This window comes from Rhinopithecus roxellana, chromosome 11 (assembly GCF_007565055.1).
Source record: "Rhinopithecus roxellana isolate Shanxi Qingling chromosome 11, ASM756505v1, whole genome shotgun sequence".
Taxonomy (NCBI): domain Eukaryota; kingdom Metazoa; phylum Chordata; class Mammalia; order Primates; family Cercopithecidae; genus Rhinopithecus; species Rhinopithecus roxellana.
In genome coordinates, this window is record NC_044559.1 from 25,233,951 (window position 1) to 25,260,357 (window position 26,407).

At 43.9% G+C, this 26,407-nt stretch overlaps 1 protein-coding gene across 6 annotated transcripts in view; it reads left to right on the forward strand.

Moving 5' to 3' along the window:
- Positions 1-398: 398 nt before the first annotated feature.
- The window catches only part of IL2RA (interleukin 2 receptor subunit alpha), a 51,044-nt gene continuing 25,035 nt past the window's right edge, over positions 399-26,407 (forward strand). Inside the window, exon 1 of one of the 6 annotated variants that reach the window (XM_030941135.1) lies at positions 399-749. In XM_030941135.1, coding sequence (XP_030796995.1) covers positions 686-749 — 64 coding nt within the window. In that variant the 5' untranslated portion in view covers positions 399-685. The remainder of the gene's footprint in view (positions 750-26,407) is intronic. The other 5 variants (XM_030941137.1, XM_010366516.2, XM_030941136.1 and 2 more) reach the window with 5 other exon arrangements.

A 26,407-nucleotide genomic window follows, 5' to 3' on the forward strand; every position in this document is an offset into this window, starting at 1 on the left:
TAGTACAGGTTATAAGTCTTGGGGAATTATTTACGAATTCTCAGGACCCATCAGTTCGCTGCATCCGTCTCCGTTATTTGAATATTGGAGGCTGCCTGACCAGAATCTTGGCAGGACTTTGCTCCTTCATCCCGAGTTGTCCCTGCTGACTCCTCAGGACGTTACAGCCCTGGGGGATGACTCAGCTTACCAAGTGCTGGGTGAGACCACTGCCAAGAAGTGCTTGCTCACCCTACCTTCAACGGCAGGGGAATCTCCCTCTCCTTTTATGGGTGTAGCTGAAGAAAGGATTCATAAATGAAGTTCAATCCTTCTCATCAACCCCAGCCCACACCTCCAGCAATTGAACTTGAAAAAAAAAAAACCTGGTTTGAAAAATTACCGCAAACTATATTGTCATCAAAAAAAAAAAAAAAAAAAAAAAAAAAAAACACTTCCTATATTTGAGATGAGAGACGAGAGTGCTAGGCAGTTTCCTGGCTGAACACACCAGCCCAATACTTAAAGAGAGCAACTCTTGACTCCGATAGAGACTGGATGGGCCCACAAGGGTGACAGTCCAGGCGGACCGATCTTCCCATCCCACATCCTCCAGCGCGATGCCAAAAAGAGGCTGACGGCAACTGGGCCTTCTGCGGAGAAAGACCTCTCTTCACTGTCCCGGCAGGTCCCAAGGGCCAGGAAGATGGATCCATACCTGCTCATGTGGGGACTGCTCACGGTCATCACGGTGCCTGGCTGCCAGGCAGGTAAGGGCCTGTGGGTGCCCCCAGAATTCCAGGAAGGCTGATGGGCATCCCTCTCCCCAGCCACAGAACCAGAGGGAGTCCCCAGGTAGATGGTTCCAAGAAGGGAGTTGAATCTTGGGTTCCACCTCTTGCCCGTGACCCATGGGGACCCCAGTTTATGCCTCAGTGTTCCTTGGTCCGTCAAGAGAGCCTGAAATAGCATTAGGTTCTCCTGTCCTTCTCAGTCCTTGACGATTAATTCTGGGAAGAATGGTGTGGCATGATATTTGGGATACTTGGATGTTAACAGGGCCCTGATGAGCAGGTTCCTCAAGAAATTATCTTTTATTCTTCAATGAATTTCCTTTCTTCTCTGCACTCCCGCCCCCCAGCTAAGAAGCTATCAGGAAGCTCTTTAAGTTCAGGTTAATTTGCTGGAGACATCAGTACTCATATATTAAACACTGGAATAATTTAAGATCTCAGAAAAGTTTAGCTTCAAGGTTGTATTCATTGCTTTTACTACCTCAGGAAATAATACCTAGGAATTTCCTTACAAGTGCAACTTTACAGAAATTTTAAAAAATATGCATACTCACTTTTAGAACATTACTACTTCCCATAATACTATGTGTATACATGATATGTATGTGTATATGTGTTTATATATGCAAATTTTAAATTTCATTCCTTCTTTCAAATAGATTTTCTCAAATTTTTTTTTGACACCATCTCTGTCAGCCAGACTGGAGTGCAGTGGCGCGATATTGGCTTACTGTAACCTTCGCCTCCCAGGCTTAGCGATCCTCCCACCTCAGCCTCCTGAGTAGCTGGGACTATAGGCACAAGTTACCACACCTGGTTAATTTATTTTTTTGTAGAGATGGGATTTTGCCATGTTGCCCAAGCTGGTCTTGAACTCCTGGGCTCAAGAGATCCACTTACGTTGGCCTCCCATGGTTCTGGTATTACAGGCATGAACCACTGTGCCTGGCCAAGACTTTTTTTTAAAAGAAATAAAAAACCACCAACTTCTACCTCAAACCACTCTTCCTAATTGAGTGTGAATTTTCTAATAATGTCTTCCCTTTGCTTACTCAGGAAGACAGATAAGAAAGTTTATAGTTTTTTTTGAAAGTCTACAATGACAAGTAGAATGCTAACTGGCTGCAGAAATAATTTATTAAGAAATGAAACATGATGATGCATTTAAGGAGTCTGCTTGCTTGTTTAGGGGAAATGGCCAAGTCATGCTGGGCTGTGTGCTGGCCCAGATGTAGGAATGTCTTTAAAGAGGACATTTTATTTACTTATTATATATTTTTCATTTTATTTTTGTTTTTTGAGATGGAATCTCGCTCTGTCGCCCAGGCTGGAGTGCAGTGGCATGATCTCAGCTCACTGCAACCTCCGCCTCATGGGCTCAAGCAATTCTCCTGCCTCAGCCTCCTGAGTAGCTGGGATTACAGGCGTGTGCAACCATGACCAGCTAATTTTTGTATTTTTAGTAGAGATGGGGTTTCACCATGTTGGTCAGGCTGGTCTCAAACTCCTGACCTTGTGGTCCACCGGCCACAGCCTCCTAAAGTGCTGGGATTACAGGTGTGAGCCACCATGCCTGGCCTATATTTTTTATTTTAATAGGTTTTTGGAGGACAGGTGGTGTTTGGTTACATGAATACATTTTTTAGTGGTGATTTGTGAGATTTTGGTGCACCCACCACCGAAGCACGTATGCTGTACCCAATGCATAGTCTCTTATCCCTCACCCACCTCCCACCCTTTCCCCTGAGTCCTCAGAGTCCATTGTGTCGTTCTTATAAAAAGGGTATACTTTTAGGAAGGTTTTTAATGTGATTTCTATGTCCACAGGGTCTTTGCTAACTCAGTCCAAGTCAAGAACAGCAAAATCTTGACAATTAATCATGCTCTGCCTCTGGAAGACACATTTCAAGTAAACTCGTGTTATTTCTAGCCACTGGTGACTTATCCAAGGGTCTGAGTGGTTTTGGTGGGAGGAGGGGAAGTAGAGTCCCATAAGGACTCTTTCACACCATTCTCAACATCTATCTATACAGCATCTCCCTCTCAACACTATAGGAAATACAAAAATGAGCAAGACATAGCCCTGACACTAAAGCAATTTATAACCAGGTGAGGGGGAGAAAAGCATAGATATAAATACAGCAATACCAGTCAGTGTGGTAAGATCTACGGAGCGTGGGGCTATCAGAGAAGGCTTCATGAGGGTGACATGTAAAGGGAGCCCCAAGGGACCAGTAAATTTCCATCAATGGGATTCCAGGGAGAGAGGCCCCTATAAGCCAAAACACAGGAGCGCCTTAGGGCGCAAGTGGTCCACTGTGCTCCTGCCCTGGACAGGGAGGGTGGGGATATGGGAAATTCAAACTGGAAAGTTAGAATGAGGTAAAATGCATCATCTAAGGCATTAGGCATTTTTAGCCTCTATATTACTGGGCCCTGGGATGTGGTCAGAAAGAGAATTCTCCTAGTTATAACTTCTTAACTTCACTTAGTAGGCAATAAAGAACTACAAGAAAATTTAAAACTACCATTTATAAAGTAACTTCTATATGCCAGATGTATGTCTTATTGTAATCTTCATAGCCACTTTGCAGTATGGATGTCATGAACCCCTAGATGAACAAGAGCCCAAAACTCAGACTGGCACAGGCAGTGACAGTGCCAGGGTTTGAACCTGGTCTCCCTGGATTGTTCTGTTTCTGTTTATTGCAAACAGGGTTAGAGCTTTATGGAGATGAGGTTGGCATAGAGTGGAGAGAGATCAGGTGCACACAGACAGGTCATGAGGCTCTTAAAATTGTCCAATCATGAGGCAAACGAGGACCCAGTGGCCAAAGACAATGACATGGGTCGAGTTTCTGGAATCAACAGGAATTCTCTGGCATCACTCCAGGGTGAGAAACCACCTCATCACAGACTTTTTTTTTCTCCAAGAGGAACCCTGTCTTGAAACAAATCAGACTTTTTATTCCTCAGGGTGAGAGTTCTCTAATGAAATCAGACTGTCAACAGATGCAATTTCTAGCTGATTCATAAGGACAGACTTTCATTCTGAAAATTTCCAAAGCCACCATTTAACATGGCAAGGTTTGTGAGGACGTATTAGTCAACTTGAGTGTTTTTAGTCTCTATATTACTGGGCCCTGGGATGTGGTCAGAAAGAAAATTCTCCTGGTATTACCAATATGGCACGTTATTGAAGGCACCTTTCTCAGAACTGTGGAAATTCTGAGAGCTTATATGTCCCTTGATCATCTTTCTTTCATTCTAGGAATTCTGTGATCAAATCTTTATCCTCTAGACTCAAAAATAATTCTTTAAAAAAACAGTGCGGAAACCCATTGAGATCATGTGTTTCTGTAATTATCCCTTCTTGTAAAGACAACTGCCCACAATGGAATTTCCCATCTTCGCCTTTGTCAGTCAAACACAAAATGTTTCACCCTTCACATTTAATCTTTCAACTTCTTGAGATCCCGAAGTATTGTTGCTACTGTTACTTCATTCATCTTTAAGACATGTCTTGAGGCTGGAAGGGCTTTCCTGAACATTGGGAGCACTTCATGAGACAGTTGCTACTTTCCTTAAAACAGCATGCCTTAAACAGACAGTTTGATAAATCACCTGTGCGTATGCTTCATTTTAGATGTGAGAATTGAAAAAGAAAAAAATTGACTTCACAATTCTGCACCGAAAGAATGAGTTTCACGAATGCATCAGTTAGAGGTGCTCATATACAATGGTTGGTGGGCTCTGTAACTCCTCCACCCCATTCCCCTGATAGAGAAGTATTCCTAGACTGGTTTTTGCCTAAAGGCTTGGGTATTCTGAATACATCTTTGTGATTTTTATTTTTTTTCTTTTTGAGACAGGGTCTCACTTTGTCGCCCAGGCTGGAGTGCAGTGGTGAGATATTGGCTCACTGCAACCTCTGCCTCCCGGGTTCAAGCGATCCTCCTGCCTCAGCCTCCCCAAGTAGCTGGGATTACAAGCATGTACCACCACGCCTGGCTCATTTTTGTATTTTTAGTAGAGACGGGGCTTGACCAAGTTGGCCAGGCTGGTCTCGAACTCCTGACCTCAGATGATCTGCCCGCCTCGGCCTCCCAGAGTGCTGGGATTACAAGCATGAGCCACCACGCCCAGTACTCTTTGTGATTTTTTGTTGGAGTCATTCCTCTGCTAGCTATGGACACCATCAAGGCAGGCAGTCCCTCAATGTGGTGGCTGTTCCACCTCCTTCCCCACTCCTCTTCTTGCCCAAGGATGAGCAGAAACTTTACAGATAACGAGAGAATTTTCATCAGGAAATGAGGCATGTTGCTTGAGGTCACAGGGAATGGAATTAGCAGGAAGATAAACCTTGCAGGAATCAGAAAGTGGGCCAAAACACTGAGGAGAGGACACCGGGAGGCCATGAGTTTTTGACAGATTTCTCTCTGTAAAATGAGGAGGTCACCCAGGGATCTTGAAACTCCCTTCCAGTTCCTTCACTCTATGTCAAGAATTCCAGAAAGGAAATAAAATAAGCTCTGCTTAAAAGGCATTTTCAAGCTGGGGAACTTTGGGATGAACAAGTTTCCCAAATGAAGACATACTGGCAGGGTCAGGGTTGAGCGACTTTAGTGTGTCAACGCACCAAAGCCTGATGTCTCATTGCGGGTTCTTTCCAGCTCTGAGGAAATACTGCCCGGCAGCCAGCATGACCCATTGCTTTTGTAATTGCTGCAGCTGCAGGTGTCAAGGCAAAAACTCCACTCACTCAATTCTCAAAATCTATCCAATACCTTTTATGCCCCCTTTCAGTACTATAGGAAATGTAAAAACAAGCAAGACATAGTCCTGATCCTTAAGAGAGTCGTAAGCTGGTGAGGAGAAAGGCATGTATATAATCATAGTAGCACAAGTCATATGTGGTAAGATCTACTGAGCATGGGGCTATCAGAGAAGGCTTCATGAGGGTGACATGGAAAGGGAGCCCCGAGGGACTGGTACATTTCCATCAGTGAGATTCCAGGGACAGAGGCCCCAAGACACAGGGCAGCAGGTGATCCACTGTGCTCCTGCCCTGGACAGGTGGGGGCGGTATCCTCTGCTGTATGTTTGCTTGTGTAGGAATTTTCCCCTCAAAGAATGTCCTTGTCTCCCATTGGAGAAGTTTTACATGAGTTGGAACCTGTCTCTCTTCTCTATCCCAGGCTGTTCCCTGAGAGAAGAGAAAGGGAAATCTTTTTTTATTTGGACAGTCTCACTCTGTCGCCCAGGCTAGAGCACAGTGGTGCAATCTCAGCTCACTGCAACCTTCACCTCCTGGGTTCAAGCGATTCTCCTGCCTCTGTCTCCTGAGTAGCTGGGATTACAGGTGTGCACCACCATGCCTGGCTCATTTTTTGTAATTTTAGTAGAGATGGGGTTTTTGCTATGTTGCATAGGCTGGTCTTGAACTCTGAACCTCAAGTCATCCACCTGTATGGGCCTCCCAAAGTGCTGGGATTATAGGCATGAGCCACTGTGCCCAGCAGAAAAGAGAATCTTAATTCAGTTGATTACTTCTAAAAATGATAAGACCTTCTTCACTGAAAGAGTTCACATAGAAGCTGAACTTGAATCCAGCCCTCTTAAATTTCAGTTCAATATTCCCTGCATATCTGCAATCTATACTGAATTCTCAGTGGTATTCCTTCATCCATCCATTCATGCATGAGGACTACAGAGATGAAGAAAGTTCCAGCTCTTGTCCTCTTATGCTCACAGTTTAACACGGGAGACAAAACTTCTGCTGAGTGGCTCCCATCTTGAAGTCAGCCAACAGTGTTTGCCGATAACTCCCACTGAACCCCCCACCATATTCTCAAGTAACTCACTCATTTAGGGGAAAACAATAACATAATTATCTCCAGAAATTTTAGGTATTTTCCACTCTAAGATTACTCCAGTTTTTGACTGATCTCACGGCGACTCTGGGGTTTGCTTCTGTCAAAAAGAAACACAGTTCCCATTGGGAAATGTGTGGAAAGTAATTGTTCAAAACGCCAGCTGTACGTTAGTGTGCACCCAGGATGCTTTAAAAAGTGATGTCTGAGACTAATTAAGATGAATTAAGTGGACTTTCTGGGGAACAGAACTGAACATCACAATACCTTCTCTTCAGTTCCTTGAATACTTCCAAATTGCACTTAGGATTGAAACTCACCAAATTAGAGAGATGGAATAACGATTTTCAGGTTGATCTGATTCACTAGGAACAGGTGTGCTCAAGCAGTACTTCTCAACCTTTAATGTATTCAGAAATCATTCAGGGATCTTGTCATGGAGCAAATTCTGACTCGGGAGATTAGGGGTTAGCGCCTAAGATTCTGGTGTAAACAGATTTCACAGGAGGCCTATGTTGTTGGTGCATTTTGAGTAACCCCATTTTGAGTAACAAGGCTATCATGTCAGAGATGAAATATGCATTGCTTCTACCCACACAGAACTTGCGAGTGAAACGAGAAAATAGGCTGAGCATGATAGCTCACGCCTGTAATCCTCGCACTTTGGGAGACCAAGGCAGGAGGATCACGTGAGCCCAGGAGTTCAAAACCAGCCTGGGCAACATAGTGAGACTCTCTGTCTCTTAAAAAAAAATTAGAAAAAGGGAAAACCAATCTGGGAAAGATCAAATATTGCAAAGAATGTCATAAATGATCAGAATAGGGAGAGTAACATGCTACCCAGAGAACTAGAAAAAAAATTCTCAGAGAAGGTGGCCCTGGGACCTCCTGGCTCTGAATGGTGGTTCTGAATATCAGGAGAGGGCTGGAGGATGGTATTTTCTAGTGATGTTGCTGGAGTCATATACATGGACCGTGTTCCATCAGTAGTGAGCTGACCGATTACAGAAATGAGGCGTTTGCCAGGACAACTACATAGTGAGCCATATTTCAACATACATGCAGTTTTGGGTGTGTGTGCCAAGCAAAAGGAGTCTCAGATTCTCGGACAAAAATGAATACTGTTGGTCAGACAGACAGCATGTGAGTACTTCTCACCCAGCTTCAACCCTGCAGTGTCTACAGGTGTCATTGGTCCCCAGTAGATGTCCTTGGTGCAGTGGGTCACTGATCACTTATTGCCAGCACCACATGACCCTGGATGGCAGCCAAAGAGTTCCTGGGTCTTGTTTCCCTACCTCCACATTTTTTCCCTGACCCAGCCTGAGCCATGTACACACCACAAGGCTGGAGTCCCAGGGGTTTTGTCCTGATAGCCCATTCTCCCACTCCCACACCTAACCAGTTTCCTAGGGGTTTGACCAGCAGCTCTGCCTGCAGCCTTCCACCCAGATCCTGCTCACAGGAGGGGTTCGGGTGGCGGGAAACTCCAAGGCAACAAAGTGTGGGTGGCATGGGTGGAGTTGACCAGAAGGTCACTGTGCTGGGAGGAAGAGGAACGGGAGGAAGGAAGGGGCAAGATACGGATCAGGAGTATTCACATCCTGTGCCAGCGGTGGGGCCTGCCCCATGGCAAAATGTGTGGCCGGACGAGCTCGCTGGCCCATGTCCCCCCATTTCCCAGGCTTTTTCATCCCACGCTGTATGCAGTGCAAGAACAAGCTGATGCAACCGGACTAGCAGCAATTGAGTCCGTTTTTTCCCAAAAGGAGGAGAAAGAGCAATGTTTTAAAAGAACGAAAAGGAAGCTGCAGCTGGGCACAGGGGCTCATTCCTGTAATCCCAGCACTTTGAGGGGCCAAGAGGGGAGGATCCCTTGAGCCCAGGAGTTCGAGACCAGCCTGGGCAACATAGTGAGACCCCCACCTCTGTTTTTCAAAATGATAATTAATTTTAAATAAGGAAGTTGTATTGAAGCCATTGGTTTCTTTATTCTAAAGAGTGTGGAAAATAGGACAGTCTCCAACAGGCCCTGATTTCCTTTGGTAACAAAGTGAGCAAAGCTGTAGACCAGGAAACAGATCAGTTCAGTTCAGGCCGGCCATGCACCAACTCTGATACTGAGAGCTATGTTTCTTTTTGGACTTATTTGCTTCAAGCTTTGTTCCAGAAACCACTTGAACACTAGCTAGAACCACGACAGTGAATACCCATTGCCTAAATGCTGTCTTTCAGGTATTACGTTCAGTTAATTCCCGAAATAAAGTAGGTCATGTGATCATCTCCGTTTCATTTTATGCCTGGTGTGAACTGAGGCTTACAGTGGTTAAATGGGTTGCCCGATGTAGCCCAACAAGGAAGGGGCTAGGATTGGAAACAGGCGGTCTCATTCCAGAACCTGCCTTTTTTCCTCCTGTCTAAACTGCTGCTAAAGGTCAAAGACGAAGGTGCCATGTGAGCAGGGAAGTTATTTTTGGTTTTTACAAAGCTGAAGTAATACGCTATGAATAATGCCCACTGCTCCTTCAGCCCCAGGTACATTCAGTGAGGCAGTACCCACAGAGCTGTGTGGCACTCCTCAACCTGCTGGAGCAGCCGGCCTCCTGCAGGATGGCTTAAGGCCCATCTGGTCCTTGAGGTCTGGGTTCTCTGGGTTCTGATGTTCCCTGCAGCCCTCCTTCTACCCCCAGAGCAGCTTGGGGCATCTTTGGAGAAAGCGGCACTGTTGCACCTGCCCCAGCAGCCACAAAACAGAGGAAATTCTGAGCACCTCCGGGCGTGAGTCACCACACCACATTCAGGAATTGCCACCTCTGCCCACAGAATCACCCACTCTTTTCTGTTTGGGACCAAAATAGATACCTCCTTCAGAAGCTTCTGCTTTCTGTACTCTCAGCAATAAAAAAACAAAGGCCAGGATAGGTGTGTGCCTCTGAGGCGTGAGGGGGGCGCGTTTTCTCCCTTGGGAAGGTTTTCAGAGAGAAGTTGTTGCTACAGCAGTGGGGGCACCAGATGGGTGGCGGGTACAGGAGGAAGAGGGAGAATCAGGACGATCGGAAACAACCTCTTCTGTGGCAGGACTGCTGGCTACTGGTTTGCTCATTCCTTTGTTCATTCATTAATTCAGCAAATGTTCACTGAGGAACTGCTTTGTGTCAGGCACAGGTTTGAGACAAAGAGATGAATAAGAGCCCGTTCTTGACCTCTGCACAGACAATTATGACCCAGGCTAAGTGCTGAGATACAAGTTCAAAGGAGTCGATGGAACATGCAGATCGATGTTCATTACTCCTGCAAAACCCAGCACAGCTCACATCAGGGACTGCCTCATTCACGTCATGTTAGATGTGACAGAGAGGACAGCAGAGCACTGTTTTGTCATCAACTACTAAAATTATTAAAACCAAACACCACTAATTTTGAGCTTCAGGTAGACAGAGGATGTGGCGTTTTCCTTTGCTCAAGAAATTCCTTTACAGAGAAAATGGGAACATTTCAAGTGAGAGCATTTCAATTCCTTTAATAACAACCTGTTTGCCACTCCACATTGCCCAAGTATTCTAGAAGCGCCTTTCTCATAGACAGCTCTGACCAACTGCCCCATGCACATGCATGTGAACCGTTCCCCAATCTTAAAAGTCTGTGACCCCTCCAAGGAAGGGAGGAAGGAAGGAATCGTATTAGTCCCGTTTACATTATTATATACTTTGTAGCAAAGCAGCAATGTTTCTTTAAAAAATTATATATATATAGCTGGGCATGATGGCTCACGTCTGTAATCCCAGCACTTTGGGAGGCTGAGGCTGGTGGATCACCTGAGGTCAGGAGTTCAAGACTAGCCTGGCCAACATGGTGAAACCCTGTCTCTACTAAAAATACAAAAGTTAGCCGGGTGTAGTGCTGCATGCGCCTGTAATCCCAGCTACTTGGGAGGCTGAGGCAGGAGCATCCTTTGAACCTGGAGGCGGAGGTTGCAGTGAGCCAAGATGGAGCCACTGCACTCCAGCCTGGGTGACAGAGTGAAACTCCGTCTCAAAAAAAAAAAAAAAAAAAAGAAAAAGAAAAGAAATACGTATGTGTGTATATTTTCTCCTCATGAAATGAGCCCCTTGAAGCAAATTGGCCCATCTTTTCAGAGAAAGATCAGTTTATTATGTTACCAAGTAAAGGGCAAAGGAATCATTTCTAAAAGTTTCGTTAGAAGTCCCCGGCATTTAAGTTGACGTCAGCCTCTTCCTGCCCCGGCGCCCTGAGAGTTTCCCGGGAGTTTTGGGGATGACACCCAGCTGCATGCGTGACATCTCGCTGGCTGGGGGCAGGCCTGGTGGCTTCTCCAACGATGAAACCAGGCAGAGCCTGCAACCCAGCTGAGCACCGGTGTGGTCTCTGCTTCCGGTCCTTGTGGTGGCACCTCTGTTTAAAGCCTGATTTAGAACAAAAAGAACTTCTGTAAAGGAGAAAACTCCTTATTTTAAATGGAAAGCAAAACAAACAATTACTAAAACAAAAGTTGGAGGGGGGTTTCAGAATAAAAGGGCCGTTTCTCCAGACATCTTGCCGATGCCCAGGTGGTGCTGAGACCACACGGTGAGCCTTTCGGCTGGAGATGTTGATCCCTGGTTTACTGCACTTCGGGCTTTCACTACCTTTCACCCACCGGACCTTCAGTTTCACTTTCCCTCTCCCAGCATCTCTCAAGCTCTGCTTCTCTGGCCTCATTTTCAATCCAGTGCGAGAGGACCTGTAGCCAGGGCACCCGTCCTCCTCCTCCTCGTCCTGCACTGGGATCCCAGCTCTGAGCACTCCCAGGCCAGACAGGCCTTGCTGCATGCTCTGCTTCTGTGATCTCACAGATTCCTCACAACCACCCTAGGAGATGGGGACTGTTAGCCCCATTCCCCCTCACCCCAATTTTTTGAGACAGAGTCTCACTCTGTTGCCAGGGCTGGAGTGCAGTGGCGTGATCTCGGCTCACTGCAACTTCTGCCTCCTGGGTTCAAGAGATCCTCATGCCTCAGCCTCCCAAGTAGCTGGGATTACAGGCGCCCGCCACCACGCCTGACTGTTTGTATTTTTAGTAGAGACAGGGTTTCACCATGTTGGCCAGGCTGGTCTCAAACTCCTGACCTCAATTGATCCACCAGTCTCAGCCTCCCAAAGTGCAGGGATTACAGGCTTGAGCCACCATGCCCTGCTACAATTTCCGTTTTACAGATGAGAAAACTGAGACCACGAGGCAGTAATTCACTCACCCAAGAAAGCAAAGAGCCAGTAGATCTGAGCAGAACCCATGCGTTCAGGCCTGAGATAGGAAGCAAGCTGTCAGCAGGCACCGTTAATCTCCTGGGCTTCCCAGGCAGGCCCTGAAGCTCTGGTTTTCAGCCACCCTGTTATTCATCCCTGAGTTGATCTCCCCTGAAAGCCCCTGTCATGATGCCCTTTCCGCTGCAAGAGCTCCAGTCATTCCCATTGCCTCAGGGGCACTTTGCCACCTCCTCTGCCTGGCACACAACACGCTCTCCCGCCAAGACTGTTCCCTCAGCACATAGCACATCTTGGCCAGTAGGTCTCCTCCTGTCCTTCAAAGGGAACCACCTCATTTGTGATTTCAAAGCTGGACTCCCGGGAACACCCTCTTCCCTTTCTGGACTAATCTTCCCTATCTTGTCTGCCTACTGGAATTTTTCCCAACCAGAAAAGCGTCTTGAGAGAATGGAAAAGTCTTATGAATTTGGAAAGTTGACAGGCTTGAATTCAAATCCTAGCTTGAACTTGCGAATTTCTACTTTCCTTTACGAAAACCTTTGCATGCCATTCTGCGCAGGCACTAGCAAGGTGGTAGGAGTGAGATGGATACAGTAGGGTGAGTGCCACGTAAAGAAAATGGAGCAAAGTCTGGGACTGCAGAGAAATGCCACGAAGCACAGACAGGGGAAGGGTCCCGGAGGCTTTCTAGAGAAAGATGGCAGCCAAGGGGAGATCTTCAGAGAAAGCAGGGGTCGAGAAGGCGGAAATGCATTGGGAAGTGTGGCATGAGCATGATGGTTAATTTTAATGTGTCAACTTGCCTGGGCTAAGGATGCCCAGAGAGCTGGCTAAACATTCTCTCTGGGTGTGTCTGTGAGGGTATTTCCAGGAGACACTAGCGTTTGAATTGAATAGACTGGGTAAATTTCTTGTTGGTAGACTGAGTAAAGAAAAATCACCGTCACCAGTGTGGTGGGGATCATCCAACCATAGAGGACCAGAATAGAACAAGAAAGCAGAGAAAGGTTGCATTCTCTCTGTTCAAGTTGGGACATGTGTCTTCTGCTCTTGGACATTGGCACTCCTGGTTCTCCAGCTTTTGGACTCTGGGACTTACAGCAGGGCCCTTCTGGTCCTCAGGCCAGAAGGTCCTCAGTCTTAGACTGAGCCACACCACCAGCTTTCCCAGTTATCCAGCTGCAGCTGGCATCTCGTGGGACTTCACAGCCTCCATAATTGAGTAAGCCAATTCCCGTATAAATATTCTCTTATTTTTCTGCATATATCCTATTGGTTCTGTCTCTCTGGGGAACCCTGAGTAATACAATGACCAAAGCCCAAGACAAAACACGTGGTGAGCTCCAAGAGCCACACAGAGTCCCGCAAGGCAGGAGAGCTCAGACAATGGTGGAAGCAGAGATTTTGAAGCTGGGCATGAGCTGTGTCTTGGAGCCTCGCCATGTCACTGGGCTTAAACTGTGTCCTGGAAGGAACAGAACATCCCAGAGGGGTCTCAGTCAGGGCATGGCTTGTACTTTGGAGAGACAGCACTGGGTTTATGTGAAGAATGAAGGGAGAAGAGAAAGCACTGGTCTATGTAAAGAATGAAGGGAAGCAGAAAGGCAAGCCCGTAGGGCATTGAGTAACCTCCATGGAAGTCCATGAGGGCAGGTTTTTAACCTTGGTGGGCCTCAGCTTCTGTTCGTATGAAATGGGAATAACACAGACCCTGCTGGGTGCTGGAAGGCTACATAAGCTAGCCTGCCTAGAGTGACCAGAGCACAGTAGGTGCTCACTAAATGTGACTTGCTGGACTTGTAGTCTGCATGGCCAAAGGCCCCTTCCCTTGGACCTTTCCATGTGGATGCCTCACAAGCTGCTCAGACTACACATCCAGAACTGTCCTCCCTCCCTGGGACCTACTCTTTCTCCTCTCCTTGCTATTTCAATGAATGGCACCCCATCCTCCCCATTGCCCAGGAATTCTGGGCAAAATTCTTGTTTCTTCCTGTCTGTCCTCCATGCACCTAATCCAGCCTCAATTTTTGGCAATTCCAACTTCTAAAGTCTCTTAACACCAGCAACCCCTCTTCTTGCTTACTCATCACCATCTATCCCAGGACTCCCATGACAGCCTTCCTGTGATGCAAGACAGACACATGACAAGGGCAGTTGAGGGTCAGGGGCCACAGGAGCAGGATGCAGCCAGCACATGAGGGAGGGCAGGCTGGAGGACAGGTGGACACTCGTGCGTAAGAGCACGTGCTTGTCAGGCTGCCTGGGTCCAAGTCCTAACTCCACCACTGAGGGGCTGTGCGGCTCTGGGCAAGTCCCTGTGCCTCTCTGTGCCTTAGTTCCTGCCTCTATAGAATGGAGATGAGAAGAACACATCATCTCATAATTAATTATTGCATAAGTATTAATTTTGATTATATTGACTATTATACTCTATTAGTGTATGATGTCTTTTATTTATTATATATATTTTATCATATACTAATTATATTGAGTACACTATAGTATTATATATAACATATCTTAATTGTTTATTATATATCTGTATAGTTATAATTTTATTATCATATAAGATAATTTCATAAGATGGTATTTTATATATTTCATTTATGATATATTTATATTATATTTATATACTGTATTATATTTGAATTGTGATGTCTAATAAAATAATAGGTATGTTAATTATCCTTCATATTCATAATAAGCTCCTTCATTGGTGTCAGGGAAGCCAAGAACATTTCTGCGTGTGAGCTCTGCTGTGTGCTCGGCATGCAGTGTGTTGCATCTCAGCTGACGTGATTGCTGTTCTTGGTGGCCCGGAGGCACAGGGTGCAGGATGCAGGGTGCATGCTACGGGCAGTAAGAGCTTTGGAGCGGGCTGACTCCTGAGCCTTCCTCTGGTGCTGTGGCTTCTGAGGCCCCCGGGTGACAACCAGCCTTTGCCACCCTAGTGTTTCCTCTATGTTCATCCTGCCTTCTGAGTGTGGAACAGGCCACACTCCTGACACCACCAGCATCAGGTGCTGTGCACATGGTATGAGGTCGGGATGGAATGCTGTTGGCACGGCGATTGTTCCTTGGGCTAGCTGTGTCCACATAGTCTGATTAACCCCTTCTGCACATCGGCAAGGGTTCAGCCCCTCCTCAGGGCTAGGGCATGTGCAGGACATGCAGGGATTTGAGAGTCCTTGGACAATGCATACATGTTCTCCATGCAAGCATGCAGAGAGATGGAGAAGGTCTTTATCCCTTTCAGTCCTAACATTCTGTGGCTTAATAACTACTTGTCCTACACCCGAGTAAAAAGCAGGATCTCAGCACTGTGATGAGGAAGCCTTTGAACCTTCCAATAGGACACAGGATCCCCGCCTGCATCTTAAGTTCCCATGTCCTTAGGAAACATGGCCACCTTGGAATTCAGCTCTCCAAGAAGCCCAGTGTGAATGCCCATTGCAGGAGCATCTGAGCTCAGCCCCAGTCACCCTAGGTATCTGTTGAAAAGAACAGAACCCACCTACTGAAACTATCAGAGATCAAATGTTGTGTGTTGACTAAGAATTTGTGTTAAGGCAGGAATCGTTGAGCACCAATACTTTAAAGGAGCTCTGAAGAAATGCAAGCCTGTGCTTCCTCTAAGCATGGCTGCAGGAGAGGGCCGGGTCAGCAGACAGGCATTTTGACCCACCCACAGCTGAATACAAAGACTGAACTCAGCAAAAGCCTTGAGGTTGCATTTATGTGTCTGAGGCCAGTCCCTGGACCCAGGCATGGGCTTTTGGTACCATGTAACTTACAACTTTAACCTCTCTGTTCTATGCTGTCCACCCCACCAATCCCACAGAGCCTGAAATGTCATTGTCTTCCCCAATGTCTGGGGTAGCATCTGTGAACACATGGATTTGATACTTTCATGATGCTATTTGCCTCTACTGAATCCTTCTTAAGCAAAATCACAGTAGATTAGCAGATCGTGTTAGTATCTGAAGGCCCCAAGACCCCAGAACCTCAGTCAGTGCTCCCCACTTCCCATGATTTTCTCCCAAATGTGTTTTCTCCCAAATGTGTTTCCACATTTGGATTGTCATTCTCTGTGAAAAGGCATGATCCCTGTCAACAACACACAGTATACGCAATGTGTGTCTTGTGTAAAACTGAGTGTGAATTCTTGAGAGCAGGAAGGAAAAGGGGTACAACAGGCCCCCTGGGAGATGAGTGAGGAGCAGGGCAGAGGGAGCCTGGCTGCTGGGAATCCCTGACCAGAACTCTGGGTTCTGGACATGTGGGCTTGGCCTGCCTGACACAATTAGGATTTGTGTCAACAGGCCCGGCCTTCACCTGACACCAACTGAGCTGCGGTTCCCAGGAGAAACACTTAGCATCATGACTTCGGAGGTTGCCATCATTTTTGATGACTTTTTCTTTTTCCTTCTTTTCTGTTTCCTCCTTAAGTTTCTACCTGTAAGTAAGTTATACTTACTTATTCTGTCTTTCTTTACAATCTCAGGGGAAATTCCGTTGAGTTGAAAATTTCCTCAGCTCCTCGCTCCAGTTTCTCAGAAGAGTCTCTCTCCTTGCAGAAAAGACTGTGGGCGGGAGTCACCGATTTAGCATATTTCTACTAAAAATATGACTCCATCCCAAGAAATTGGTTTTAAAGATTTGAGGAAAAACTGCCTTTAGATTTCAGAGAAAGAAAAAGAGTCTGTTTCTACTTCCCCCTTTTAAATCTGATAACTTTTATTTTAATCGGGTTGACATTCTGTGGTGAGCTTGTGGTTAACTCTTTCATGCCCGGAAACCTGTTGTCGACCGAGAAGACTCCCAGGATTAGAAAATAACCAGCGCCCAACGTTTCATTTGCGGAAGCATTTGAGGTCCCAAAATGTGATGGTTTAGCGTCAGCTGCTTGTAGGGGTATTTTTGGTTCCCTGCTTCTTTTTTCCCTTCTAAGTAAAGAGAAAATAACTAGATCGCTCCACCCCACCACCCGATCGTTGTGTTGTTGTTGTTTAACAAGTGTTGAGTAAGGCACAGTCGTTCTCCAAAAGGGTCTTACCCTGTGAGTTACTCATTTTAGGGTTGCGGAAACGGACTATTTGACCCAGTCAACCAGGCCTCAGAAACTGTGGGTCAGATAACAAATAACTACAGTGCTTCTGTGCTAATTACTACAGAGATGTGCCCTAGTGCCTGGAGATCTCCTTGAAGCAAAGGTCTCCTCCTTGAAGCACACGGCCTTCTTCTCCTTTCCCCAGGGAATCAGGCAACTTTTCTTTGATGACAGCAACTTCCTTAAATCCCCCAAGCCCTGAAACAGGCACTTTACTTCTCCCACATTTCCTTCAACATTTGTGCTTGCTGAATGAAACAAGGAAGGGGAATGTTTGTTTGAATGAACCAATCAATGGGTAACAGCACCAATGCTAATGCAAACACACTCAAGTACTCATTCAGAACCTACCATGGTCCAAGGTTTGTGCTCTGCTCTTGGGTGCTGATCCAGCCAAAAGAATGGGTGGAGAGGGAGTGGTAGGTGAAGTCCCAAAACCACCACTTATATTTTGCACTCTCTTATTTTTCCTCTGGTCACATGCATACATAAATTTTATATCTCTGTAATTATGCCATTTAAAAATCCTCCTACTGAGGTAGAAGGTGGGACTCAACTCCAGTGGCAGGGCTCAGACACTGGACCAAATTGAGGACTAGCAAAAACAGGATTGGGGCAGAAGCAGCTTTCCATAAGAACACCCATGAGTGTGCCATGTCAGTTTACCATTGCCATGGGGCAGAAGAAGCTTTCCATAAGAACACCCATGAGTGTGCCATGTCAGTTTACCATTGCCATGGCAACACCCAGGCATTCCTGCTCCTTTCCATAGCACTGACTGGATGACCCAAAAGTTACTACCCCTTCCCTAGAAATTTCTGCACAAACTGCCCCTTAAACTGCATGTAATTAAAAGCAGATATAAATATGAATGCAGAACTGCCCTGACCTACCACTCTCTGCCTATGTGGTTGCTCTGCTCTGCAGAAGCAGTCACGGAGCTGTAGCACAGCAGGAACTATAACATTGCCACTTCAATAAAGCTATTTTCTTTCATTCTACCACTGGCTTGCCCCTGAATTCCTTCTTGGGCAAAGCCAAGGACCCTTGCGGGCTAAGCCCCACCCTGGGGCTCGCTTGTCCTGCATCACTACCATCTTCTCTAGGAAGACGCTCTAGGCTTAATCATTGTATTGAATTCAGCTGCTGAGGACTGAGAGGCGATTTGGATGATTGACTTAGTAAGTAAAATTGGAAGTTAGACTTTCCGGCTGTGGATTTGCCACTGAGGTGGGGGAGAGGGGGGTTTCTTTCTCTGATAAATTTCCACATCCATAGACAGAAGGAAAAGACCCTGAACTAATCACTTCCTTTGGAAGAAGCTTTGGTAAAGAATCAACATTTGGGAGGTTGGCAAGAAGAACCTATTTGTTCTATAAATATTTAAAAATTATTAAAATTTTAAACAATACAGAAAAACATGAAGATTAATATAACCATCATGTGCCCACCATCAGGATTCAGTAAATGTTTACAGTTTACCTTGGTTGTTTCATGTCCTTTTTGTTTATTTTAAATACATGCTCTTGTCGTGCATGATGGCTCATGCCTGTAATCCCAACACTTTGGGAGGCTGGGGCAGGTAGATCACCTGATGTCAGGAGTTCAAGACCAGCCTGGTCAACATAGTGAAACCCCATCTCTATCAAAAATACAAAAAATTAGCCTGACGTGGTGCAGACACCTGTAATCCCAGTTTCTCAGGGGGCTGAGGCAGGAGAATCACTTGAACCTGGGAGGCAGAGGTTGCAGTGGGCCCAGATCTCACCATTGCACTCCAGCCTGGGTGACAGAGAAAGATTCCATCTCGAAAAACAAACACAAACACAAACACAAACAAATAAATACATGCTATGGATATAGTGGAGCTCCCTCTCTGTCCAACCCAATCCCATTCTTCCCCTCCACTAATTGCTCTCTTGAACCTGGGTTGTACCTCCTGATGCAATATGCACTACTGGTTTGTTTTTTATTTTATACATAAATGCATAATATACTGTTTCTTTTTGCAACTTTGCTTTTTTCACTCAACACTGTTTTTGAGATTCATTCTTGATGTTTATTCTTTTTAACAACTGTACATTATTACATTGTATAATAATACAGTTATTGCTAATGCTGAGTTTATTAATCTAACCTTCTTTTGATGGACAGTTAGATTGTGTCTGCTTTTCCCCTATTACAAGCAATGCTCTGATAAACAGCCTTGAATGTGTGCACATATGTAAGAATTTCTCTAGGAATATACCTAGAAATGAAATGACTGATCCTAGAACATGGACAGCTTCAATTTTACTGCTATATTTAAAATTTTCTCATTGAAATTGCTATGCTAATTTACAATCCTCATCAGCAATTTATAAAATTTCCTGAATTCCTCACATATTCCTCATCATCACTTACCACTGGGAAATTTTAACATTTTTTTTTTTGCCAATCTGATAATATAAAATAAAGTCTCATTACTATCTTAAGTTTCAGTGATACCTGGTGATATTGAGCATGCTTTCATATGTTTTTTTGGTCATCTCTGTGGCTTCCTTGTTCATATCCTTTGTCCCTATTTTTATTGGGCTGTTGGCTTTTTACTTATCGATTTGTAAGTCTTCCTTATGTATTATGGATACTAAGTCTTTGGATAATTATAGATTCTTGGATTTTCTAGGTAGATATTATTATTTATAAATGACAATTTTTTTTTTTCTGATCCACTTCTTATTCCTCTGTTTTCTTTTGCTTGTTCCATTGCATTAGCTGGGGTGTTCAATACAGTATAGAATAAAAGCAGGAATTTTATGTTTCCACCATTAAATAGAAAGCTTTTAAGGTATCAGGTACATGTCATTTTCTGTAAGATTTCAGTGTCTACCATCTATTGGTTAAAGAAGTTTCCTTCTATTTCTGCTATCTTAAAAGTTTTTTTTCTTTTAATCGATAATGGATATTCTTTTCATCATCATTAGATGCTCTTCTTCTTCTATTAAAATGATCATGTAGGTTTTCTCCCTTTATACCATAAAAGTACTTAAGTACATTGAGAGATTTTCCAACGTTAAACCATTCACTATTGCTGGGATAAATTCTGACTGATCAGAATCTTTTCTCTTAATACATTGCTAGAATCAGGTACAAATGTGTTAACATTCTCCAGTTTGACTGCAGAATTAATTTCTTTCTGTAATTCTTCACCTTAACCATATGTATTGTTGAGTGTATACATGTTCAAGATTACCATAACTTCCAGAATAATTTTTATTTGTGAAAATGCTTTTTTGGTCTAGTTTCTCTTATGTTATTGTAGCTATGGAGCTTTCTTATATCTGGCTACCTTATCAACAATATGTATTGTTGAGTGTGTACAGGGTCAAGATTATTATAACTTCCACAGTGATTTTTATCTGTGAAAATACATTTTTGGTTTAGTTTCTTCTATGTTATTGCAGCTATTGAGCTTTCTTTTGGTTGCTAAATATCTGCATATAATGTATTTTCCAGCCCTTTAGTTCAACCTTCACATGTCACTATATTTTAAAGATGTCTTTTGAAATAACAAAAATAGACCTTGTGCAGGACTTGGGGGAAAATTCTTCCCCCTCAGTCAGAATATCTCTGTCTTTTACAAGCAAGCTTAATCCATTTCTATTTATTGTACTACATGTGGACTTATTTATGCTATTTTACTTTGAACTTTTATTAACCATTATTTTTCTTTTGCTGTTATATTTATCTTTTCTTGTCTTCTATTAAGTTGATTGAGTTTCCTTCATTTTCTCTTTTCCTTCTACTAGTTTTCATATTATATGTTTTAATTCTACTTTTAGAGTTCACTCACCCTTTAAGTTCTCAAAGTACTCTTGATGTTAAAAGTCCACAGTTAATTAACATCTCTCCCAGTTCTGGGATCTTCTGTCCAGAACTTAGCACATTTCCGGCAACTAAGGATTGGCAACTGTTAAAAAATATCATTTTCCATTATATTTTTGGATTGGTTATTGCTGATATATAAAAAATGTTGAATTTTATAAATGAATTTTCTATCTGGCCATCTTACCAAACTCTTAATAGTTCTAATACTTTAACTGTCTTGGGTTTTCTAAGTACTTAATTGAATTCCTCACATAGAATGATTATTTTTGTCTTCTTTTTTCTAATAATTGTATGCCTTATCTATGTTACCAGTTTTATCAAATCACTAATAATGAGGGTTCTTTTAAAGTCAATTGGAGTGAGAAAAACCCAAAGATGCCACTAAGTCTTTGAGTGTCTTTGGGGAAGAAAAGGTAGATTTAGGAAAAGAGAGACAAAAGGCAAAGTGAACAACTAAGACAATACCATATATCACAAATTTAGGTTTGATTTAATGATGGCTAAGAAAAAATTTTTAATTGTATATTAAAGTGTATTTGTATATAGGATAGTTTAAATAAATAATAGGTGATGTGGGCAGCCAACAACAGCCAAAAATCACTGGAAGTGTTCAAATTCAACCATGGTGATTTGGTTGACAGCAACTGGAGAACCGACCTGCTTCAGTAGATTGAAATCCGTTATAATCTATTAATGTGAATATAGGTGACAGGAAACAACCGAATACAGTGTTCTCATAAATAGTTCTTAGAATATGAATTCAAAAGAAACTCTATTTCCTCATTCTGACACAATCAAGCTTAATCAATTAACATTTTAAGTATTGTTTTTCAGCTTAGAAAGTTGGCTGGGTTTGGTGGCTCACGCCTGTAATCCCGGCACTTTGGGACGCCAAGATGGGTGGATCGTGAGCTCAAGAGATCGAGACCATCCTGGCCAACACAGTGAAACTCCACCTCTACTAAAAACACAAAAATTACCCGGGCTTGGTGGCGGGTGTCTGTAATGTTGTTGCCCAGGCTGGAGTGCAGTGGTGCGACCTCAGCTCACTGCAACCTCTGCCTCCAGGGTTCAAGCCATTCTCCTGCCTCAGCCTCCCAAGTAGCTGGGATTACAGGCACCCACCACCGCACCCGACTAATGTTTTGTATTTTTAGGAGAGATGGGGTTTCACCATGTTGGCCAAGCTGGTCTTGAACTCCTGACCTCAGGTGATCCACCTGCCTCGGCCTTCTGAAGTGCTGGGATTACAGGTGTGAGCCACTGTGCCCAGTCAGGCATTTTTAAGATGTAGGTTAAATGAGCAAAGATGCAAATTAAATGAGCATTCAGAGAAAGAAAGCCAAAGAGATGAGGAACCAGGAGATTGTGATTCTTATGATACCAAAAATGAAATTTTAAGCAGAAAAAGTCAAAGGAACCAAGTGCAAAGCAAATTTTGAGGAGAATGAACACCACTGGGCTTGGCCACTGGGAGCTTCTTGGTGCACTTTGTAAAAATAGTTCCAGTGGAAGCAGAAGACACACCAGAAGGTCATGGGATGAGTGGTTCGAGAGGAAGTAGAAACAGTGAGGCACACGACTCTCAGGAGGTATTGACTTGTGAGGAAAAGAGGACTGATTGTTGGGAGGACCTTTAAGTACCTGGGATGCTCATTAGCTGCGGAGAGGACCCGGTGAGACCCTCAGAGAAAAGGTAACTGGTTGGGTGGGGAGGCACAGTGCATAGTGGGGGAAATCACCTTTGAGAGACAACCACAGAAAAAAGAGCAAAGGGGCCGGGTGCAGTGGCTCACACCTGTAATCCCAGCACTTCGGGAGGCCGAGACGGGCACATCATCTGAGGTCAGGAGTTTAAGACCAGCTGGCTAATAAGGTGAAACCCCATCTCTGTTAAAGAAACAAAAATTAGCTGGATGTGGTGGTGGGTGCCTATAATCTCAGCTACTCAGGAGGCTGAGGCAGGAGAATTGCTTGAACCTGGGAGGTGGAGGTTGCAGTGAGCCGACATCATGCCACTGCAGTCCAGTCTGGGTAACAGAGCTAACCTCTGTCTCAAAAAAAAAAAAAGAAAGAAAGAAAGAAAGAATAAAGAGCAAATGATGAGTGCAAATGGGGAAATTTTGATATGTGAAAAAGGAAAGTTGAGGGAGTGCAAACGCCAAGGAGAAAGTTGAGAGTAAATGAGAAAGAGCCATCAAGTGAATAAGCCACCTGACCAAATTCTCAGTATCTCCAGGGGTTAGGTGGCAGCAGAGGTAGAGGACTGTAGATTTTGTCTGCAGTCTGTAGAGGTAGCACCTCATCTTTCCATCTCTGATACTGGTCTGCACTACAAATTATGTAACTTCTTTCTTTCCTTTTTTTTTTTTTTTTTTGTTTTTGTTTTTGAGACAGGGTCTCACTCTGTCTCCCAGGCTGGGGTGCAGTGAAGCAATCTCATTGCAGTCTCTCCCTCCTGGGCTCAAGCGATCCTCCCACCTCACACTCCCGAGTAGCTGGGACCACAGGCGCACACCACTATGCCCAGCTAAATTTTGTACTTTTTGTAGAGACAGGGTCTCTTTATGTTGCCCAGGCTGGTCTCAAACTTCTAGGCTCAAGTTGATTTGCCCACCTCATCCTCCCACAGTGCTGGGATTATAGGCGTGCACCACCATGCCCAGCCTAGCTGTGTAACTTTCAACAAGTGACTAAGATTCTCAGCCTATATGTCTTGATCACTGAATGAGATTATAATACCATTCAAAGGAATGTTATAAAAAAATCTTTGGTAAAATAAAAATAAAAAACTTGGCTGGGGGTGGTGGCTCATGCCTGTAATCCCAACACTCTGGGAGGCCGAGGCAGGTGGATCACTTGAGCCCAAGAGTTTGAGACCAGCCTGGGCAACATTGCAAGACCCCATCTCTATAAAAAATACAAAAATTAGCTGGGCACAGTGATGCACGCTTATAGTTTCAGCTACTCAGGAGGCTGAGGCAGTGAGGCAGGAGGATAGCTTGAGACCAGGAAGTCAATGCTGCAGTTAGCTGTGACTGGGCCACTGTACTCCGTCCTGGTTGACAAAGCAAGACCCTGTCTCAAAAAACAACAAAACAAAACAAAACAAAACAACTCTGTACCAAAAGATGGTATTACACTTTTCAGGCTGGTAAATCCAAATCTAAAGAAGCTCAGATTCTCGTAAGAGTCAACTTCACCTAACCTCTGGTTCCAACAAACTCTTTCCAGTCTCCCACAGGGATTTCCTCTGGGAGTCAATGAGTTTAAGGTATTGTGAAATTTGGCTAGGGGTTTGGGAGGAATTCTTTTCATTTCATGTTACAGACAGAGCATCTGAAATGAGAAGGGACCACAGTGAGCCAGTGAGTGAAACAGGAGGAAGATTCTGACACCCAGAGCTTTCCCTTCAACATTTCCTTCTGTTTATTCCTTATCTAGACTTCCATTTTCCTACCCCATCGATACCCACTCTTATGCCCCTAACTTGCCTTCAACTCCTCTCCTGTCTTGTAAATGTCCCATGTGTGCTTGAAAAAAGAGTGGGCTCTGCTATTGTTGGGATCAAATTTGTTAATTGAGGTTATGACATTTGATTATTCTTACTGATTTTCTGTCTGTTTGACCTATCCATCATAAAGGAAGACACTGTTAAAATTTCTCATTATGATAGTAGATTTCTAAATTTATCCTTGTTTTGTCAATACTTGCTTTGTGTATTTTGAAGTTATGCTATTGGGTACATAGAAGTATGTAAGTGTTATGTTTTCCTGGTTCTTGTTTCGTATATTTTGAAGTAATACTTTTGAGTGCATACACATACAGCATTTTTATGTTTTCCTGGTGAATTGAACCTTTAGCAATACATATTGACTTCTGTATTTCTATTAATGCTTTTGCCTTGAAGTCTGATGTTAATACAACTCCTTAGAATCAATTGTCCATTCTTTCAGTTTCAAACTTTTGGAGCCTTTATGCTTTAAGCATGTCTCTTATAAACAGCATATAATTGCATATTTTTAAAAATATATGCAGTCCAACATTCTTTAACTGCAGAGTTAGTCTATTTACATTGGTAATTATTACTGATATAGTTTGATGAATTTCCACTGTCTTATTTTGTTCTTTACTTTTTACCTTCTCTTTCTATGCATTTTCCCCTTCTTTTGATTTAAGTAAGTTTTTATCCTATTTTATTCTTTTTTTCCAATAGCTTGTAAGTTATTCACTTTACTCTGTCATTTTAGATGTAATTTTTAACATTTTAACATGAATCCAGACTTTATAAAGCCCAGACTTAACCAATACAATAGCCTTCCTCTCAAATAATACATAACCTTAGAACAAATTGCCTCCACAAACTTTTTCTACACAGTTCTGTCTTCTTCCTCCATGCTTCTTTGTGTGCATTTATGTTTGCTATTTGAAAGAATTTCCTGAAAGTAAAAGTGAGATTTTTTAGAAGGCTGACATGAGGGCAGCAATGGTAGACTTTCACGTGACTCCTGTCCCACCACCTTGAGCTGTGTGGTTTAGGCAACTTACTTAATCTCTCTGAACCTCAATCTCTTGCTTTGTAAAGCGGGGATGACAATATCCACCTTTCAGAGCCATAAGCATTGAAGGTAATATATGCAAAGAAGCAGCACATATGCAGGGATCGGATATCTTAGTTATTATTACATAGATAACCCCAAATGGAGGGCCTGGGCCCTCTGACTTCTTCAAAGATAATAATCTGAACTAAACCACAACATCACACAAACACCTCCCAGCACCCAGATAGTTTAGACATAGCTCCACCTCTTTGTAAGAGATAACCTTCAACAGATAGGTGAAAAGCATGCTCCTTCCTGAAGATTATGATTCTGGGTGTTGGAAAAGCACTGAACTAGGAGTCAGGGAACCTGGTGATCTGTTATAATCCAAGGCTTGCCACAAACTTGTGAAATGACCACAGGCTCAGTGTTCTTACCCAGAAGATGTAGAGGTTGGCCTAAATGATCTTTAAGGTCTCTTCTAGTTCTCATTTTCTATGATACCATTAAAAGGGATGTTCGACATGTTCCGTGGTATTTTATTTTGCACCCAAACCACTTACTTTCTAAAGGCCTAAACTGCTGATTTGAGTTTCCCAAGGAAGCGAGAGACAACCTTTGATATTATGCATATCTTTGGAGTTCTTATTAAACAGTAAACCTCACCTGACAATCAAAGATAGCCTCTGGCTCCAACATCTTCTTTCCAGTCTCCTAGAGGGATTTCCTCTGGGAGTCAACGAGCTTAAGGTGAAACTTGGCTAGGGGTCTGGGAGGACTTCTTTTCATTTCATGTTACAGACAGAGCATCTGAAATGAGAAGGGACCACAGGGAGCCAGTGACTGGAACAAGAGGAAGATTCGGATCTCTGACACCCACAATCTGTCTGATTCTGACGCAGAAGATGAACCACGTTAGAGCAAGAACCAGATCTCTCTTTACCCAGTGGCCCAAGCTCTTGATGCATACCTGTGTCC